Source organism: Salminus brasiliensis, chromosome 2 (genome assembly GCF_030463535.1).
Source record: "Salminus brasiliensis chromosome 2, fSalBra1.hap2, whole genome shotgun sequence".
Taxonomy (NCBI): domain Eukaryota; kingdom Metazoa; phylum Chordata; class Actinopteri; order Characiformes; family Bryconidae; genus Salminus; species Salminus brasiliensis.
The window spans coordinates 27,891,102-27,912,447 of record NC_132879.1 but is presented as its reverse complement, the minus strand read 5'-3'; the positions used below and the strand labels follow the sequence as shown (position 1 = coordinate 27,912,447).

General features: G+C 39.7%; 1 protein-coding gene across 4 annotated transcripts in view; it reads left to right on the top strand.

Annotated features, from left to right (window-relative positions):
* Positions 1-515: 515 nt before the first annotated feature.
* Positions 516-21,346, top strand: part of mon2 (MON2 homolog, regulator of endosome-to-Golgi trafficking) — a 33,951-nt gene continuing 13,120 nt past the window's right edge. For all 4 annotated transcript variants that reach the window (XM_072672246.1, XM_072672244.1, XM_072672245.1 and 1 more), the window contains exons 1-20: positions 516-945; positions 8,449-8,512; positions 8,681-8,808; positions 9,618-9,749; positions 11,322-11,451; positions 12,160-12,257; positions 12,449-12,574; positions 12,769-12,969; positions 13,293-13,417; positions 13,539-13,678; positions 15,756-15,909; positions 16,103-16,308; positions 17,423-17,504; positions 17,689-17,870; positions 18,037-18,149; positions 18,296-18,400; positions 18,746-18,826; positions 18,918-18,991; positions 19,082-19,172; positions 20,346-20,447. In XM_072672246.1, coding sequence (XP_072528347.1) covers positions 838-945; positions 8,449-8,512; positions 8,681-8,808; positions 9,618-9,749; positions 11,322-11,451; positions 12,160-12,257; positions 12,449-12,574; positions 12,769-12,969; positions 13,293-13,417; positions 13,539-13,678; positions 15,756-15,909; positions 16,103-16,308; positions 17,423-17,504; positions 17,689-17,870; positions 18,037-18,149; positions 18,296-18,400; positions 18,746-18,826; positions 18,918-18,991; positions 19,082-19,172; positions 20,346-20,447 — 2,442 coding nt within the window. In that variant the 5' untranslated portion in view covers positions 516-837. The remainder of the gene's footprint in view (positions 946-8,448; positions 8,513-8,680; positions 8,809-9,617; positions 9,750-11,321; positions 11,452-12,159; positions 12,258-12,448; positions 12,575-12,768; positions 12,970-13,292; positions 13,418-13,538; positions 13,679-15,755; positions 15,910-16,102; positions 16,309-17,422; positions 17,505-17,688; positions 17,871-18,036; positions 18,150-18,295; positions 18,401-18,745; positions 18,827-18,917; positions 18,992-19,081; positions 19,173-20,345; positions 20,448-21,346) is intronic.

Here is a 21,346-nt window from a genome sequence, read left to right as displayed (position 1 = left end):
AGAATGATATATCTGTATCTGTCATTGCCACTCTAAGTTCTAAGCTACTGCACTATGTGACCTTGACAGAGCTGCACAAGAGCTCTTGCCAAGTCATATTTGTGTAAAATCCTGTAATATTACATAAGCAAGGGTGTTTATGGCACAATTAGTATTTTTATGGCAGTGATGTACATGTGAATTAAGTTACACTTCTCACCTGTAGGAGGAGACCTAGAGCTAAACATACCAATTTTTGCCTGATGCTGAAGGTTTCAGTAACACTAGCCATATTAATTAAACATTAATATTAATATATTCATTTAATATATTACAAAAAACTATAATACAAAAAAAGTGTATTTGAAAACTCCCTATCTCCTCTACCGCCCACCCCTAGACAAAGCGTTAGTGTAATGTGACTCAGCAGACGGCGCTGCGGTCCAGCAGGGGGCGCCACAGTCTCTCCCTCCCAAAATCCGCTACTGTTTACGGAAGTCGGTGTGACGTGTCAATATTCGCATAGGCATTATGGGATCGGAAGCTTCGCTCCTGCCATGGAGAAATCAGACAGCATGAAGCTCAGAGCCCAAACGAAGCAGTAAATCAGCGCTCTGTGAGACTGAGACTATGCCAGTGCTGTAAGACAATCCCGGCGAATATGTCCAATGTGGAGGTTTCCTGTCGGAGATAACTGTGCGTGTGTTTCGCCGGAGGAATCGTGTCGATGGCCGCCTGCGCCGCGGCTCACAGTCCTGTCGTGTTTTTCCATTTAGGCCGAAGCGTGTTTTAGGATTGCAGCTGCTTTCCTTTTCCTTCTGGGATATTTGTTGCGAGTGAGAGACGGGAGGAGGAAACATGTCGACCAGCAGCCCCGAAGCGGTGAAGAAGCTGCTGGAGAACATGCAGACGGATCTGCGGTCTCTGTCTATGGAGTGCAAGAAGAAATTTCCTCCGGTGAAAGAGGTACTGCTAGCTAACTGTTAGAACTGCAGACAGCCCGCCAGCACGGGGTATTTCTCACTGGGCTCTTATTTCTGTCAGGGGTTTTAGAAGCCTAGAGCTAAACACCTCAGTTTATCCTTCGAGTCCCCCGTAGTCTCCGCTCAGGTCTGTATTGACAGGCTGGCTGACAGAGAGCTAATTACAGATGCAAGGAGCGGTAGCTAGCTAGGTTGGCGCTGTCGTGTCGTTTCAGCCTGCTTGGGTTCATTGTAGATGGACCTACACCACACCAAAGAGTAACACACTCAGAAGAGGTTGTGAGTTCATCAGGGGGCGAGTTGGGTTGTGGGTGGGTCAAAACGCAGCACCTCGAGTAAGTCATTCTGATCAAGTGGATGCCCTACATTTAGCTAGCTGCTTTGTCGTGTATTATGGCTGGATCCTGGTGCATTACTAGTGTAACCCAGGGCAGTGTCGTTTCTAGATGTGGGCCAAGTGGATCCAGCACTGTTGACACTATTGTCTACAGCGTTACATCACATGTGGCGCCTGTCACCGCAGGGTCTGGTTCAGGATTGGTAATAGCTGATGGCTTGGATATATATAGCTAGCTGATTGATTAGGTGGGAACGATCTGAGGATATCTACAGGACCTCTTAGCACATATTTGCCATGCTCACAATTTGGTGGCTGACAGGTAATGAAGCGGTGGTATAGTTAGTGTATAATCAGCAGCTGTTATATGGGTGAGGGGAAAAGGCACTGAACAGTATTACCTCTATATATGCATTAAATGCAGTCAAGTCATTATTTCAACATTTACTCATAATATCTAGCAAATATCACACATACTAATATGATGTGTTGATTTAGACAGACATACGCCAGACATACGCCATCCCTTTGTACATCCCTTTGGTTGGTGGTTGGTGTGGCGCAACAGATAACACCACTACCTGCCAGTGTGCTACCACACCACGTGGAATACTGGGGTTCGATTCCCAGTCTGGGTGACTATCCTGCGCTACACCAATAAGAGTCCTTGGGCAAGACTCCTAACACCACACTGACCCTCCTCTGTGATACGAGGAACCTTGTAAGTCGCTCTGGATAAGAGCGTCAGCTAAATGCCATAAATGTAAATGTAAATGTACTAAATGAGTCCGTGCTGTCTTACTGAGTCACTGACGTTGTTGACACTTTCACTTTAAGGTCATTTTAAGTTTACTAGTTTACACATGATTTTAGCCTATATCCTCAAATTCCTACACCTTGTTTAAAGCCGCTACTTGTAATAGGAATGTAATAGCAAAGCCTTACGTTGTTAGTTGCTAATTCAAATGCATTATGTTGGAGCAGATATAATAGATCTGTGATCATATGGTCAGACGATGATCTGATACGTTTCTAAGGAGGATAACTCATTGTCTTCTCACATTATAACTTTAAGCGTATGGCCAAAAAAATCAAATTCTATGTATTGTTGCATTACATCTTTAAACACATGGACAAATGGTCCTCAAACTCATGCATGACTTTCAGAAATCTCAACCTTCTCATTAGGTCTATAAAACAACTTCACTTAACAATAGAGAGGTCTCAACCTCTGCTTATGGGCTATTTACCCGTTTTCTAAAGATATCTATAATCCAACATAAAAAGTATTGCTTTGTCAAAGCTGCCTTAACTGTTAGCCTGACCACTCTACATTGATAATTGTGCTATTTTTGGGAGCCTCCTGTGCCTGGTCTACGTAGCCCAACACCTTTGTTGAACTGGTTTTCTGAAAGCAGCTGTGGCTGTCCTGAGCTGTAACACACATGCATCAAAGTTTCTTCTTGTCACTCTTAACACAGTTTCCAGATCAGGCAAGATACAATTGTTTTCTGTAGACCATGGCACCATGCTGTCCTTTGTCCCAGTTATAAAAGTAAAGAATAACATTGCTGTGTTATTCTAGGTTTCTTCCCCTTACAATGAGCCCCCTGCCCTACATGCACTTCATCAGTGAGAGAATGATTAGCCTCTTTCATAGCTTTCTTGAACAACGGTGTCTCTCACCAGCTGATTTGCTGTTGCAGTTTTCAGTTTTCGCTGCTTTTACTTTCCGTCCCCTTGAAATCATAAGAAAAATGAGCGGATTCAGCAGTGTGTAGCTGGAAATAGTTCCATGGAAGGTCTTGGGTGTAAAACTTCCTTAGTATGACCAACAGTCTGCAGACAAACTAGCTTATTGTGCAAATATGCAAACATTGAAGGGACCTTAAAGGGGTGTTCAGAGCTAAATCTGCACTCTAAGCAAAAAAAGCTTATTTGACTGGTAAGGATGGTGAAACCCATTTCTCATGCTATATTGAAACAGCTACAAAAAGTTGAAATAACCTTTCAATCAGTCATAGAACCATTTAAGCACCCAAACAGTCTCGAGGAACCTTTTTTTAAGAGTGTGTTATTGAATGTTTTTTGTAGTGTTGCACAGATACCGTATCGGTTTCAGCGTCAATGCTGGTACTTACACACAGTATCTGTTTGGGCCAAAGAGAGCACCAATATTATGAAGCTTACCAATGCCCTAAATAAATAAATAAATAAATAAAAAATTTTTTATATATATATATATATATATATAAAATTTATTTTTACATAAAATATTTTTGTTTGCATACTTTATGAAATGTTTAAACAACCAGTAAAAGCCAGTCATAAATAGTTATTACCATTACAGACATTTACAGACACATACATTACAGCCCTTTTTGTTTCCATGCGGTGTTTTTTTGAGTTTTAAAGTTAGCATTTTTTAACTGCTCTGAATTGTGAATTTTAAACACTAATTAAAAAGCTTTTTGGTAGAGCTTAGCAAGATTATACTTTCCTACCTGCACGTGTTTCTGCATTCTGGCAGTTTTAATTTTTTCATAGCTCTGAAACTTTTCAAATGTGCAGTTACTCAACCAGTAAAATAAATATCAGGATTAATAGCCATCTGAGTATTTAAGTCAGTGTTTAAGGCAGAGTTGGTATCGGTACTCAGATGGCAGCAGATAGCAGATACTTGACTCTGATATCAGATTGGAAAGGAAAGTGGTATCACTGCATCCCTGGTATTCTATAGTGCAGTAAATCCTTAATCAGTGCCAAAATTCATGATTTTACATCGATTTACATCGTTTTCAGTTTGCTGATGTTCTCTCACCAAGTACCCAGGCGGGATCTGTAGGTTAATAAATATGACAAAGCTTGTATTCGTACAACATTGATTGTTGAACAAGCAGGCTTTTTCCTCTCTCTTTACCCATGCCACGGTTCAATTGAAGAATACCTTCAGTGTACTTGGCAGTAACGATAGTTATCTGGCTTCCTTCTGCACTTGGCAGCTGACGGACAAAATGCAGTCCAGAGCAGTTGTAGATTTCCGAAAGTTCCATTTTTGTTTTCCAGGTGTCCCTTTGAACGAGGGAGATTTGGCTTAGCTGTACAAAGCTTGGTCTTTCTGTGGTGGTTTGTGCTGTAAAGATCACCCTGTTATTTGTTTCATGTCCTGCTGATTTGAAGTTTTTAAGAGTGTGTTTGACCTTTTTACCTTTCCAAAAAAGTTGTGTGAATTTTTGTCTCTTTTCTGCTTAGCACCACAGTGAACCCAGTTAGTTTCTATGGCACACAGTGTGGCCTACAGTGAGCTGCAGATTTGTGCTGTGTGGCGCTGGTCTAAAGAGAGAGCTGGAGAATAAAAAAGTTTGATCTTCGAGTTCTAATGTAAGATTAAAGTTTATGCAGGGTATGTCTACCCATCTGTTATACTGTGTTTGTAATAAAACAGTGTATTATGATTAAAGTGCGGTGGAGTGACTGTTTTAAAGAATAACTTCAGTACCTGTGGCTGAAGGACCTTTTGTGGGACGAATGAGTTAGTTCCTGTTGCTAAGTAACTGGCAGTTCAGGAGGTCAGACGTGGTTCACTCCCACTGCTTACCATTGTTGAAGGACGGATAAAATATTAAATGATACCACGCAGAATAATAACTCTGGAAGGTCAAGTGATAAACAAGCTGCAAGAAGTAGAAAGCTTAAGCTGTGCCTCCAACTGCTTCAGTTCTCCTTTGAATTTACTGCCGTTATAGTATTAAATAGAGCTTAAATAGGATTAAATAGAGAATTTATATCACAATATTTTTTACAATATATGATATTTATCACAATATTTCATCACATAGACAAAATGCACCAACAGCATAATAATAAAAAAAAAAACTGCTGTCCAATTACTCTCCCATACTGAGTACTGTGATTTTTACTCAAAATATGCTGCACTCCATTGAAGTAAATAAGACTGATTACACTATTTGTAGTGAAACATACAGCTAATCAGTGATCTTTAGGCACTGACAATATCCACGATATACTAATAAAAGCATATTGTGTATGACGATAACATAATTTCTCGCAATGCGATAATATCTTGCCATATTGCCCAGCTCTAGTTTTAAAATTGAACAAGATCTTTCAGGTCAGCACTTGACAGAAAGACCAGGAGATCTTTGGAAGCGATCCACTCCAGGGGTTCCTTTAAGTGAACAACTAATCCTGTGTTTGTCAAGGTGTGTGGTAATGAGACCGTGTTTATAGGATTAAGTGGTACTGCTTTAAGTTTATAGCTTGGTGTAGTGTGACTGGAAAGCAGAGGTACGCTCAATGCTAGTCACTGAAGGCACTGTTTATTAGTACTGTGTTGGCAAAATATGCAGAGCCTTGCTGAAGCATTCAGCATCCTTAATAATCAGCAGATTTGTCAGGATTACAAGCGATACTTTCAGAGCTAGTGTTTTTATTGCAAACCAAGGATCTGTTAAATTCTGCTTTAAATACATAACTCAAGTCAAAAGTCATAATATGTCAGATGTCAGACTTGACAGAAGTACTCTGTGCTCCAATAGGAGATTTAAGTCTGCCAGCTTTGCTCACTGTTTGGGAGTAATTTTCACTTGTTTTTCCTGCAGATTTGAGAGAGAGAGAGAGAGAGAGAGAGAGAGGTTGTCCTGTAGTATCTCGCCGATCTGAGTAATTAAAACTACCAAATTACTGAATAAGGGAGGAAATGCAGATAAGTGAATGAAAATTTCTGGGTATTATCGCTCTCTGTCTAAGTTTGGGCTGCCACTAACAACACTTTTTCTATTAGTTAATCTGTTATTTTGTCGATTAGTCAATTAATCTAAATCTGTAATTTTTTCTTACATTAACTATAGCATTAACTTCGGCGTAATAATCAGCAGTTCAGATCGGTTTTTATACCCCTTATTAAAGTGTATGTGATCTGTTGTATTTATGCCATTCTCTACACAAAGAAACGTACTTAAAATAGTGGTTGAATAGTGTCATTAGATGAGGTTTATATTCAGTCTAGCATAAAGAGCATAAACTCACACACAATGTGTTACATTGGGGTGGTGTTTTTTATTTTATTTTTTATAATAACATGAAGAAATTATGTGTTATGGGTTATTAAAAAAATACAGTTCATCTTTTTTATGCTAATATTAAATGTAATGTAATCTCTAGAGAAAAGGGGGGCTCATTGTTACATCACCAGTTGTCCAATCCTAAAATCTCTTTACATGTAAACACAGGGGTCTGTTTCCTTTGATACACGGCTGATGGTGGCGCATGGGGTATTTACATTGAGCAGTGCCAAGGATCCACTGCTGCGGCATGCGCACTGTGAATAGACAACAGTGGCCCTTAATTTAGCCGTTTCTTGCGGACGCCTGTGTGTGTTCTGTTCAGGTGCTCATGCATCGCGTGAGTGCTGCTTGGGTAGAACTTTAAAACTTTGGCTAGTCTACAAACCACCTTTTTGTTTCGTGCTAATTTCAGGTGATCTCATACTTTTGTATGCTTTGGGTCTTTAGAAACTTTTTACAAACCTAATTCGCAACCATGGCAGACTCTTCTGCAGCTCCAATTGATTTTTTAAAACCATAGCTTTGAGTTGAGCCAGAAAGGACTGACCTGAGCAGTTCTGTGGTATTAATGAAGAAAGTATACTATAGCCACTATTCGTGGGATCCCTAAAAGCAGAAGGCACTTCTTCAGCATTCCAAAAATCCACTTCACCTTCTTAATACGTTTTGGGCACAGTCACCTAAAATTCCCTTTCTGTTATCTTTGCATTACTTTCATCTGTCTGAGCTGAGTGTGTCCAAACGTTCAGAGCTTTTCTTGCATTTTAACTGAAACTAAATTTCAGTAAGTTCTTTCTCTTTGAGCTTTAAATGAACACCATGAACATGTTTCCTTTACAGCAATAGTACTGATCACAGTCTGTGACTGGCACTGTCCATATTTGCTTTTCTAAAGAATCCAGTTTTATTTCCAGTCTTGCTTATTACTGTAGCCTTTTACATCTTTCCACTTAATCATTATATATGATACACTGTGATGCTAAATTGAACAAGACCGTGCAGAGACACGAATACAGTCCTCGATTCTCTGCATTTGCATTTGTTCAAAATATTCATATATCAAATTGTAAGCCCTCTGTCATGAGTGTGTTGTTAACATTTAATTACACTTATCAATGTATTGCTCCTTTTGTATTTTTTTATTCATATTCATCAAAGCCAGTGTAGCCTGAATGAATATAAAGATAAAAATTCATCATTTTTACACTGTAAACTAAAGACCAGTTTGTCATTAAAAAAATAAATAAAAAATAAGCATGGACAGTTTTTGTTCTCACTATATTGATCACTGTGTGTTTTAGTGTCATTGGTGATCAGTAGGGGTGTCACTAAACTAAGTGCAGAGAACAGCAAGATTAAGGAAGGAGCTCTCAGATTGTATGCAGACATGGGAATGCAGGCATGGGGCTTATAACAGGGTTTGCTGCCCTGTGTGTGTGTGTGTGTGTGTGTGTGTGTGTGTGTGTAAAAAATAATAATAATAATAATAATATAATTGTAAAAAATGCATGAGCTGCCATTTGTTGTCTGGTGCAACTTAACCCCTCGCTTGAACTCGTTACATTAAGATTGTCTAGATTTGGTCAGACTTTCTTTGCACTAATCCTTTGCTGCAATATCATTTTAACTAAAATGTAACCTGTTCAATTTCAGACAGCTACGACATGATTACTCTCTGCTTGCCTGTTTTCAGCTGTGTGCAAATGTCCGAGCTTGAAATCAAGGAACACATTTCTATAGCTAATAGTACTGATGCTTTCCAGATCCAAATGTTTAGGGCAGTCATCTCTGTATAATGACTGTTGTTGTCTTTGGTGCCCTAGAAATGATGTGACCTTTACTGCTTTAAACACACACTCATGAATCTGTAAGCAGAACTGCAGTATTCTTGCTGCTTAGAGGTAAATAATGATCCCAGTGTGAACAGTGATACCGGTGGGAACTGAGAGAGACGTACAATAGAAACTTTGAAGCTTAGAAACATTGTCAAGGAGAAGATTGAGTTTTTTTTTTAAATCTTTCACTTGCTTACCAAAGCTGTCTGCTGTCACTGTATCTGCAGGCTGCAGAATCTGGCATTGTGAAGATTAAGACAATTGCTGCAAGAAACACAGACATCCTTGCAGGTAGGACTGTTCATTATTTAAAATCAGCTGCTCCTTAGTAAACACTTTAGTTTTTACAGCTTCAAGGAGACAGTAGTATTTAATCTCCAGTAAACAACCAGTATTATTATGTTCAATGATTTCAGTTTCTGAGAAACAATGCAAAGTGTGTCCTCTGTCTCTCCTCAGCTCTAAAGGAAAACAGCTCTGAGGTGGTGCAGCCGTTTCTTATGGGCTGTGGCACCAAAGAGCCCAAAATCACCCAACTATGTCTGGCTGCCATTCAGAGACTCATGTCCCACGAGGTGGTATCAGAGGTATGTACTCAGAGGTCACATACTAAAACCTCCCTAAACTCAGGTACACATGACTGCAGTTACTAATCACGTGCAATCTATTTGGACACATCTCTTCAGATCAGATTTGGGCCACTGGTTTACATAAACATTGCTAAAGGTTGTTATTTGGTGCTGTTCTATCTGACTACACAGAAATAATCAGGCCTTTTGTAATTAAGAGGAGAAGAATGGTCTTAATGGTCTTAGTAACTCTTAGTTTGTTTTCATTCTGGTTTCTCCAGACCGTGGCTTAAAATACCTCTAATACCATGAGGATTTACAAGGCTTTTTTTCTTCAGAAAGACTCCCTAGTAATACTGTAACCCTCTAAAGGACAAGTGACATAAATAGCTTTGGGTGGAGTACTGCAAACCAATAGATTTTGATGACGCATGTTTGATTCCAAGTTATGTTACTAGGGATCAGTTCTCTCTTTAAGTCTTCAAGTTCAGAAAGTCCAAAGAGAATTTCAATGAGGCAACCTCGAGTTAGAAGCAGACAGTCTTGTAGAACCAAGAACTGAATACTGAAGTGATTTTACATGCAGCTGTTTCTGATGTTCTTCACGCACGTTTTAGCCCAAGAGCAAAAAATGCCAATTCTCGCATAATGCTACTTTAAAGAGAATATAACATTGAAACAACTGCAATGAAAGAATCTTAGTTATCTGATGATGCCAATATTGTTTCCATCGCACAGAGCTTTAATATTATTACAAAGGTTGAAATGCATGTGAATAGAAAATGTCTTTGGATGTAATGTGAAATTGTGCAAATGTGTGTTTTCAGGCAGCAGCAGGAAACATCATTAATATGTTGTGGCAGCTCATGGAGAATGGCCTAGAAGAGCTGAAGCTCCTACAGACTGTTCTAGTACTGCTTACCACCAACACAGTAGTACACGATGAAGTCCTCTCAAAGGTACCACTTATACACACAGTCCTTTAGTTACAATAAATAAATATCTTCATCTAATTAAGCAGTGGTTCATAGTGAGATCAAATTTGCACAATTTTTATATTGTGCTGCATTCCATTCGACCCGGGAACTGTAATGCCCCCACAAGTCACATTTCTTGGGAAATCAGGACAGCCTCACCAATCTTGAGTTTAAAATCCAAGATGGCCACACCGAACATCAACAGCAGAACATGCTAACCATGATCGCTGAACATATTTACCATGGTGTTTGGATGTGCAAGATATTGTATAATGCATTGTTATCAACTGGTACTGCTAACAGTGCTAACCAGGGACATGAAAATTGGGACATATTTTGGTTAGATTCGCCAAAAAACACCGGTAAAGGATTGTCAAACCAGTTGTAGTGAACTCCAAAGTCTTGAGGTAACTGTGTTTTGGGAATGTTTGAAAATGGTGTATAATTATCGGAATGTTTAACTGGAATGCGCTCAACTCAGGCGTGATGTCGTTCCTTTCTCCGACATCCAACTTCCAAGGTAAATAAAACGCAGCATTACACGTTTAGCTCTGGTGTAAAACTAATACTAAACATATCTTGGTTGATTGACTACATTGTATTAAGAGGGAAAATGTGTAAATAGATTTTTTTGGCGCTATATATATATATATATATATATATATATATATATATATATATATATATATATATATATATATATACACACACACACACACACACACACACAAAATTGTTGGTACCCCTCGATTAATGAAAGAAAAACCCACAATGGTCACAGAAATAACTTGAATCTGACCAAAGTATTAATAAATAAAAATGAACAAATAAAAATCCGACATTGATTTTGAACCATGCTTCAACAGAATTATAAAAATTCGAAGAATTATAAAACGCTGGATGCCAAAGGTTGTAAAGACGTGTTTTTTTTTTGTTTGAAGTTTACTTTTATGTACAGGTGGAGATGGTTTGAATTCCTAAAAAGCTGCCGTTATTTATTAAGACGTTGGCTGATGCAACGTTCTGAAACTGGAGTTATAGACTTTGGTTGCTTGAGGCTAGTCTGTTAAACGAGACAAATTGATTGCACCATAGTCTGCTCAAAACAGAGAGAACACAGAGAAAAAACACATTGTTTGATGGTCAGTAATCAGTACCCATTGGCAAGCTTGTATTCCGGCTCAGTGGAGACTAATTAGATCTCTAAATGGTTTTGATTGGTTTGATCTCATTCTGAGCAGAAACATGAAGGTTGTTCTTTTTCATAAAAAGGGCATTTACTAGCAGTACTTTCATGCTCTGGGGGCATATCCTGTTTGATTATAAATCTTGAGAGAATCATATGCTGAGCTCTAGCTTCATGATTAGAGATTTCATGCATTCAGCTGCATGAAATAGAAGTCCTGTCTGTTTCACACAACTAATTACAACTGAGTTGCAAGCAATTTTGCAGGCTGCCCTCAGAGCAGCCAAATCATTTGATGAAAAATGTTAGCTGAATTATGACAGAAATCATAACCTAGAGCTGTCACATTCTCTCCTGTTCTTTTGCAGGCCATTGTGTTGTGCTTTCGTCTCCACTTCACTAAAGACAACATTACAAACAACACGGCAGCGGCTACAGTCAGACAGGTCGTCACTGTGGTGTTTGAGAGGATGGTTGCAGAGGATGAGAAATTTAAAGGTATGGTAGAAATGGACAGATTATAAATTTGGTCTTTTAATTTGCCGTTTAACTTTTTGCTAGTTATTGAAAGTTATTGGGGGGTGAAGCCATTTTGCTTTGGTTTTGAAGAAGACCTAAACTGTCACCTTTAGCTAAAAAGAGAAGCTGAAAAAGAAAAAGGAAAGACTTTTTGGAGGAAAGTTTTATAGTTAGGTGTGACATTTGAAATAGATATTTGGAAGAATAAAACTGACTCCAAGAACACTACTAGCTGTTAAACATGGTGGTGGTAGCAACATGTTCTAGGGCTGTTTTGAAGCAAGTGAAATGTAAAAAGTGGATGGAATAATAAAGTAATGACATGCATATTTTGGCCCTGTCTGTGTTCTTTTGACCATGTTTTGATTTCAGAAAAAAACTTAATTGAAAGGCCAATATAGCCATGATTTTTATGCCTATGATGAGCATATGTGATCTGACCACAACTGTAATTTTCATTTAATTAAAGCATCTGCCATTTAAATAAATACTATGTACATGTAAACTGATCGCTCCAGGCACTGATCAATGGTATGTTTATTGTTCACATCCGGAATTAGTTGTGTGCAGACTCATTTCTCTAAGAGTTGGGAAGTGTGAATCAATTAAGAAGTGAATTTTATCTCCCAGAGAACTTACTTATATTATTTAGCTAATCTCATGCACATCTCCTGTTTTCCCCATCAGGCATGGCAGAGCAGCCTCCAGCTGTCCAGGGCAACAGTAACCGCAGGTCTGTGAGCACTCTCCGACCAAGTGCTAAAGACGCCTACATGCTCTTCCAGGTACAGTTGTAACCACTACAGCTTTCACAAGTATATAAACTCCTAAATAGTACCTGAATATGCTGAGCCGAGTATCCTTCCCTCTACGGATTTGTGTATTTGGTCTGGTTGCTCAGGCAGAGTGTACATGCTTGTAGTTGAATTGGATTTACCTATTGTTTATTGAATTTCTTTTCGCCCATGTTATGCAGGACTTGTGTCAGTTGGTAAACGCTGATGCCCCCTACTGGTTGGTAGGTATGACTGAAATGACTCGGACCTTTGGGCTGGAACTGCTAGAATCCGTTTTGAATGACTTCCCAGGTGTCTTTCTACAGGTGAACTACTTTCTTTATTTCACACCATTACACTATTTCATTTTTATTTTGAAATTATTTGGATGCGTCAGTATCAAGACAATACTGCTGTTTTTTTTTCTATTTTGTCCACACAAAAAAACTATCCATGTTTCTTATCCATGATCCCTTACTGCTCTTTAATCTTTATAACCTTGTGACCTCTCCGCCCTCAGCACCAGGAGTTCAGCTTTCTGCTAAAGGAGCGTGTGTGTCCTCTGGTGATCAAGCTCTTCTCCCCTAACATCAAGTTTCGGCAGGGCAGCAGCAGCAGCAGCGCTGCATCTCCTGCCCCTGTCGAGAAGCCCTATTTCCCCATCTGCATGCGTCTGCTTCGTGTTGTCTCTGTGCTCATCAAGCACTTCTACAGCCTGCTGGTGAGGCAGCCATCCAAACACATTCATTAAACTGGAGTATTTTATAAAGCAGAATTTCTTGGTTGTCAAGACCGTCTAATAGGAGATGAACTGAGGGCTATTCTTGTTGTACAGCTCTTATATTTGGCTTAAGACATCCAACTGAGAAATATTGCCTTGTGAACTAGTTCCAGTACTGAGTTTCTTACAGTGCGGTGTAAAAGTTTTAGGAAATCTAGCATTATTTAATTATTTAATGCTTAAATAATTAAATGGTTTCTTTTTTTTTTACTTTTCTGTTAGCCTCCTAACCTGCTCTGGGTTTCCTTGTGTGTGTTCCATAGGTGACAGAATGTGAGATCTTCTTGTCTTTGCTGGTGAAGTTTCTGGATGGAGAGAAGCCTCAGTGGCTCAGGGCTGTGGCTGTGGAGTCAGTACACAGGCTGTGTGTTCAGCCACATCTACTACGGTAAGAAAAGCACACACATTTTAACAGATATTCCTGGCTTTTGAATCCTTTCGAATCCTTTGGCCTTTGTGCAGATAATCAGTGCTGGCCCTCATGTGTGCTCTTTGTGCTCTGTGTGTAGGTCTTTCTGTCAGTCATATGACATGAAGCAGCACTCCACCAAAGTGTTCAGAGACATCGTCAATGCCTTGGGCTCCTTCATCCAGTCTCTCTTCATTGTACCCAGTGTGGGAAATGTCTCTTCTACCAACACACCCACAGGTCTCTCACAGACATAAACACACACATTTATGTTCTTTGTTTGGCTAAATGATTCTTCAGATTGGTGACTTTTTTTTGTTCATGGATCTGTATAGAACCTTTTAAAATGGCTCTACACTGTGATCCAAAATATTTCGCATATGTCAGCAGGATTTCAATAAAATAAATATTTTTGCTTTTTAAAGTTGAATTTCTTATATCTCAATCAACAGTTATGGTGAAATATGTGGAGGTAAAGGTAAAGGTAAAGGTGCAAAGGTAAAGGTGCACGTATTTGTAAATGTGTCCTCCGCATTTAACCCATCTGGTAGTGAACACACACTCACACACACATGTAACTATACATTGACTTACAAATTGAATGTATGGTTTAATATAGAGAGTTGCTAAAGGAGCATTGTGCAAGAATTGGTATTTCTTGACAGGAGGTAGAAAAATCTTTCTGAAGATGAAAGACATGAAATAGTTCAAGATCTCAACAAAGGCATAACAACTTCACAAGAATTAAAGAGAGACATTCATACTGTGAAAAGATTTGTGAGTGATTCAGTGTACAGACAAATTAGGTCAGATGAAGACTTGTTAAGGAAAGTCTGGCAAATAAATAAAATTGAAAGGGCAGCTGTTTAAAAAAAAAAAAAAACTAAACTGCTGATGTCTCTAGAGTTCCAAAAAACTCTTGATCGCAAGATTCTCCAGAGGCTGGCATTTGTGCCTAAAGCTGCATTTCGGCCATCCCTAACCCAAACTCACAAAGATGCACATTCACAGTGGGCTCATAAATACCACTGAATGCCTTGCTGCACTGGATGGTTTAGATGGATTGCGTTCTGAATGGGTGGTGAATGGCCAGTCTGTTCCAACAAGCCTGTGGCATCAGAAAGGAGGTGGTGGAGTGATGGTTTGTGAAGTGAGACTCCCTGAGGGTCAAGATGACTAACCATTTTCTGCCATGGTATAAAATTAAAGCAGTTAGCATATAGGATGGTGTGCACTGTCATGCTGTAGAAAACCACTATTGAATGCTTTGGACATAAAAGTAGGAAAATTTGTGGTGTGACCACCATCATCTCCTGACCTCAGTTATACCAAAAAAAGGTGATTCCTCATGAAAAGAAAGGTCTATGAAGGTGGACAGGAGTATACCACAAAACAGCAGCTCTGGGCTTCCCGAGAGTTCGCATCCTTAAATAGACTATAGGCAGTAACTATACATTGACTTACAAATTGAATGTATGGTTTAATATAGAGAGTTGCTAAAGGAGCATTGTGCAAGAATTGGTATTTCTTGTTCCTGGGCTCCCCTACTGTTGGGAAGTGTCATTCTTACTTTTAGCCACCCCTAAAAGCCATGATTTACACATGCATTTCTGGACATGTTTAGAGATACAAAAATTGCAATGAAATTGAAAATGAAAGAAGATTGTATACTGTCCGAGTAGAAGAATTTCCCAGGATTTTACACAAATATGTCCATAGTTTCACAGAGCTATGCAGTTCTTGTTGTCCTGCCCACATCACCAAAATTACACAGTGCAGTTTCCCGTGTGCCAAGCCTGGAGTAGCAATACTAGAAATACTATTATCCCTATTACAGTGGAGCACCACAATGATTCTGAACTTTTATTTTGAGGTAAAAATGCTACATACTGTTGCTTTATCTGTAAGCATGTTTTGTTTGTTTTTAATCATAATTTTAATTGATGTTTTTGAAGAATTATTTACCCATGCAGCAAATATGACACATTCCTGTTTTGAGTTAATTGTAACCTATTGAATGTTTTTTAGACTGCATAATGATTTCAAACATATTTTGTTTGTTAGAAAATATTATTTGTAATATAATTACAATTGATATTGTAATATAATTGTTGAAGGTAAAATAAATTGTACTGTTTAGGAACAACAAACAAAACTTGCATGATCATCTGGAACACTGTGTATAGCACCATAAAGGGTTCCACTATCGTTGCGAGAACATATTTTTCCTAGAATGTATGTACTGAAAAATCAATTTCTTTTCTCCCCTGCTCACTTCCTTTTTGATTTCTCTCCTCTTCTTTCCTCTCTCTCTTAGGTGGTTCAGTGTCTAGTGCTCAGGCTTCTGCTCAGGGTGGAGCAGGAGCAGCAGGGAGCAGTGGGAGTTTGACCACTCAGGCAGCCTTTGAATACCGTGGCACCTGGATCCCTCTGATGACAGTCAGCGTGCAGGGCAGTGCCAAGGCCACCTAGTCAGTGTCCATGTCCTTCCTTTAAACTCACTAATACATGCATCCACATGTACACTCATGAATGGAATTGTTCATTGGAAAATGGCCTGTTAATGTGTTTGTACCATAGTACTTGTTGATTAGGTTTATGTAAGTGTGCAAGTTTTCCAAATGCACAGAGTATAGACATACCCTTTCTGATCCTCTGCCCCAGTCTGGAGATGCTGGATAAGGTGGAGCCACCCTCCATACCCGAGGGCTATGCTATGTCTGTGGCCTTCAGTGCCCTGCTGGACCTGGTCCGGGGCATCACTTCCATGATCGAGAGAGAACTGGCCAAAGAGGAGGAAGAGGCTGCAGCCAAGGAGGGCTCAGAGCCTGTTGCCCCAGCACAGAGTGAGGGCAGTCCACAGGAACCACGTAAGTGCATTTCTCCGTTTAGGTGTTTGCTTCTTTAGAGTTGCACTAGGGGTACATGTAAGGGTGGGCAATATGAGGATATTTTATCGTAATTTCGTGATACATTTTGTTAGTGATACAAGCAAGCATATCATATCAATGCTAAACATTTTATTACAGATTTTAGTAATTAGCCCTGTTTCTTTGGATGTAATGCAGCAGAGTTTGAAAAAAAAAACTGTATTCAGTATAGGACAGTATCCAAATAGCAGTTTTTAAGAATCTGCTGCTATTGATGCATTTTTGTGTGCATTTAAAAAATGGGATAAATCTTTGTGTATCATGAAATTGTCTTCAAATATTGTGATATGATATTTTTACCATATCGCCCACCCCTAGGTACAAGGCTAATGTAAACATAGACATACATGTAAAAAAATGTCACAAAAAATTAAACATTGTATTCATTCTTAAATTATGAATATATTCAAAGCCCACTGTTGGACTTTTAGACTACCAAAAGGCCTGTTAATTTTATTCCACATGAAAGCACTGATATCTTTTTTGGTGAGATAAGGGTTTCTATCAATGAGGCATTGTTATGAACAGATCATAGTCATCGGGCAAGATACCAGACATTACAATCACCTGCCATTTTAAATTGCAGTGGATAAAAGCATAGTGCTGTGCCATGCAGAACCCTTTTATCTCCTAAGTGGCAGTTTTACAGGAGAAGGGAAAAACCTGCTTAAGTCTTAGTGGAAAAGAAAGTGTACAGGACATTTTGGAGCATTAATATTGATCCATTTATGATAAAATGTAATACAATGTGAAGAACAGTGGCTTATTTTATGTCAAGTAAATCAAAATACAAGAGGAGATACAAGGTTGTTGCGTGACAGCAGTGATGTGCTAAATACGTAAGAATAAAGCATGGTTTAAATGCTGCTTGTGCAGGTTACAAAAAAAAGCATTTGCTACATTTCTGAACGAACCCTTCTACAGTCTGGTACAAGCTTTCAATATTTTAGCACCCTGGCTGCTCCTGTGCAAAACTAAAGAAGCAAACTGCACAGAACAAACCTCTTCTCTGATAAACTACTTTTAGTTTAACATCATTATACCTGTGCTACAGAGCCCCATCAGGTATGGGAGGAGATGGTGAGTGCGTGCTGGTGTGGTCTGCTGGCAGCCCTTTCTCTCCTACTGGACGCTAGGTAATTGGAGCTGCCTTTCATGCACTGTTGCAACACGCATACAAATGAGTCATCATACACACACAGACTGCTAAAACACAAATGCACACAATCCAATCTAAAAGCATTTTTAAGAAAACAGTCTTTTAAAATGGACATGCCTATAATGTACCTTTCATTGTATGTGCGTGTTTGTGTGGTATAGTACGGATGAGACCGCCACAGAGAACATCTTGAAGGCCGAGTTGACGATGGCGTCTCTGTGTGGTCGTCTTGGTTTGGTGACTCCACGAGATGCCTTCATCACAGCCATCTGCAAAGCCTCCCTGCCTCCACACTACGCTCTCACAGTCCTCAGCAGCAACGCAGCCAACCTCTCCAACAAAAGTAAGTCACTGTGTGTGTGCGTGTGTTGGGGAGAGGGTAGTGAATTGTGCTTGTGTGTGTTTGTCTTTGTTAGTGTGGAGTGTGTTATGTTGTGGCCCTCTTTATCTGAAATGTAAGTGCATTTGCTTCTGATATGTGTGTTTATGTGTACATGTTTGTGTTGCAGCATATTCTATCCAAGGCCAGAATGTGCAGATCATCAGTCCGTCCAGTGAGTCTCATCAGCAGGTGGTGGCAGTGGGACAGCCCCTCACCTCACAACCTCAGGGCACTGTGGTGGTAAGAAACAACTGTACTTGCTCCGATTTTTCATCTGAATGTTCTTACTGATAATAAAAATCTAATTCTATAGGTTTTAATCTGTAGCTTTTTGTAATAATGCACTGCAGATTTGAGAAATTTCTCTCTTCACTCACTCCTTTCAGCTCACAGCCAAAAACATCCAGTGTATGCGGACTCTGTTGAACCTGGCTCATTGCCATGGGGCTGTATTGGGAACCTCCTGGCAGCTAGTGCTTGCTACCCTGCAGGTAAAAACACAGTTCTATATAAATTCCTCTGTCTTCTACCTACTATTGTTTGTTTTCTTTATTGTCTAGTCGATGATTAGTCCTGCAGCAAATTTTTAGACATTTGTCCGGGAGCACAGCTAGCACGTGAGGCATGCTTTGCATATGTGTACTGAGTATAAATTATGGGTACTACTGTAACATTTAATGTTATTTTTCAGGTTTCATTTATTATTTGCATGTAATTTCTTCAGCACTGATACAGAGACTGATATGTGCTTCAGGGCTTTGAGCAGAAAAGCACATGCTCCCAATAATGAATTACCGTTCTCCCCTTCTATTTGTCCATCTCCCTCTCTTGTTTAGCACCTGGTATGGATTCTGGGTCTGAAACCAGGGGTTGGAGGAGCATTGAAACCTGGCAGAGCAGTGGAGGGTCCCAGCACTGTATGTCCTTTTAAATCATCCTAGGTGAATCCACTTGTTTACACATGGGTATCCATGTATCAATTTTTTGTTAATTCTTTTTCTGTCATAGGTTCTTACCACTGCTGTAATGACAGACCTTCCAGTCATCTCCAACATCCTCTCCAGACTCTTTGAAAGCTCACAGTACGTTCTAGGCTGTCTGTCTGTCTTTCGTAGTGCAAGTGTATCTAATGTAGAGTCATTGTTGTATTAAGTGTTGGTCTGTGGTTGCAGGTACCTGGATGACGTCTCTCTCCATCACTTGATTAACGCCTTGTGCTCCCTGTCCATGGAAGCTATGGAGATGGCTTATGGAAATAACAAGGCAGGTTTATGACTGTCTCTTAAATTGTCAATCTTTTATTCATTTATTTATGGTCGGGTTCCAAACCATGCAGTGCAATGTTGATATTGCAGAAGACTGGAGTATGCAAAAGGATTTTCTGAATCTTCTATAAATATTAAAATGTCTATTCAGACCAACCTTAGATATAATATACACAGATGATCATTATTATTATGCCTAATATGTGATTTGTTCTACTTGCTGCAACAGTAGCTCTGACCTACCAAGGCAGTGACCCTCTGAAGGTGCTCTTTGGTATCTAGTACCAAGACATTACAGCATACCTGTAAGCTAAGAGGTGGAGCCTCCACAGATCTGCCTTGTTGTTTCAGCATGTCACGCAGATACATTGTGTACACATACCCAGCAATCCACGTTGTGGAAAAGACTGTGGGACTCCTTGGACCAAGGGACCTTCTTCCATTGCTGGAAGGTCCAGTTCCAACTCTTCAAGTGGCCATACGGATGCAGTGTACTTTGTTGTAATACATTCTTCCCATAAAGCACAGTAGAGAAAAGTCTGTGACTTGATGTGGGTGCCCAACACCCTGTCCCCAGTTCATGGTTGGTCCTTTCTTGGACAACTCACAGAAGTGGTCACCACTGATGACCAGGAGCACCCCACAAGCCTTGCTGTTTTTTGTTTGTTTGTTTGTTTGTTTGTTTATTTTCCCAATTTTAGATTAGCCGATTACCCAGTCTACTCTCCCCCTAATCACATGTAATGCTCCCAACACTGGAGGGGTGAGGACTGACACATGCCTGTCAGCCAGCCTCACAGTGGAGTGTGTGGGGAGAGAGTGATGGAGCCATCTATCTACCCGGAAAGAGCAAGGCCAGTTCTGCTCTTTTGGGCTCCAGCTGCTGATGGCATGCAGCATGACCTGGGATTCGAACCAGCGATCCTCAGGTCATAGTGGCCGCTCGTCACTCAAGTCTTCACACCTGCCCGTTTCTCCTAAATCCAAAATTTTGACTTTTCAGGAATCGACTGTTGACATGTTGTCATTGTTGCGAGATGACGTTATTCATCTGTGTGTGTTTGTAATGTTTTGGCTCTTCCGTGTATTTTGTGAGGTTTGTAATGTAGTCTTTTCACAACATTCATGTACAAAGGATGGTTTTTAATGATTCTTTCAATCTGCCCAACAGGAGCCATCTCTTTTTGCAGTAGCCAAGCTGTTAGAGACAGGCCTAGTGAACATGGACCGCATAGAGATCCTTTGGCGACCCTTGACTGCACACCTACTGGAGGTAAGTAACGCCATGCTAGCTACAGAGTTCTTCAGGTACTTCTCTCTGATGGTATAGGAGGATTTTGTTGAAGGTGGTTTAGCCTGTCATCATTAACCTGCTCTCAGCCTGTAGGTGTGTGTGTCACTAACCCAGAACTCCCTCTGTAGTCACTTGTGTATGCCTTGACACGGAATGCTTGTCTTCATATTATCCTTTTCGTCTCTCTCACTGTCTCCTCTCTGTCTGTCTCCTTTTCTCTATCTCTGTCTCTGCTCTCTTTTTTCTTGCACCATGTCTGTCTTGCAGAAGGTAAGTTCCTAAAGACTCTCTCGCGCGCACGCTCGCTCTTTCTCTATCTCTCTCTCTCTTACTGAGTCATGCTTCTCTCTCACTTAACATTTAATAATGATTTATCTTTTAATGGAAAAAAATCCTCCAGGTTCTTTGAAACCTTTTTCCACTTGATTGCCACAGTTTTCTTTTATGCCAGTTTTATTTAATGAAAATATGTTTTTCAAGAATCCAAGCTAATCACATTGTGATTCAAGTGAACCAGCCAAGCCAATCACACTTCAATTCACGCTAGCCGTTAGATGTCCAATTTGGCTATTTAACTACATCTGTCTAAATGAACGAATGAGCCAGTCCATACAACCCTCTGCTTGTTTTTGTCCTCAGTCTCTTGATTTGTAGAGTATTTTATGCACCATTGATTCTGATGCTCGTTATTTATTTTTTGATATCCTTTTTCTTCACTTATAGGTTTCAGGGGTGTTACAGTACATTAATATATAGTAATTGACTTCATGCGTAGTGCTGTGCAGAACCGTTTTCCATGCGGTTTTCATGCAGAGATGCTGCTTAAAAAAAATTAGATAAATAAAAATAAGAACACACTAATGTACATGCATGGCACA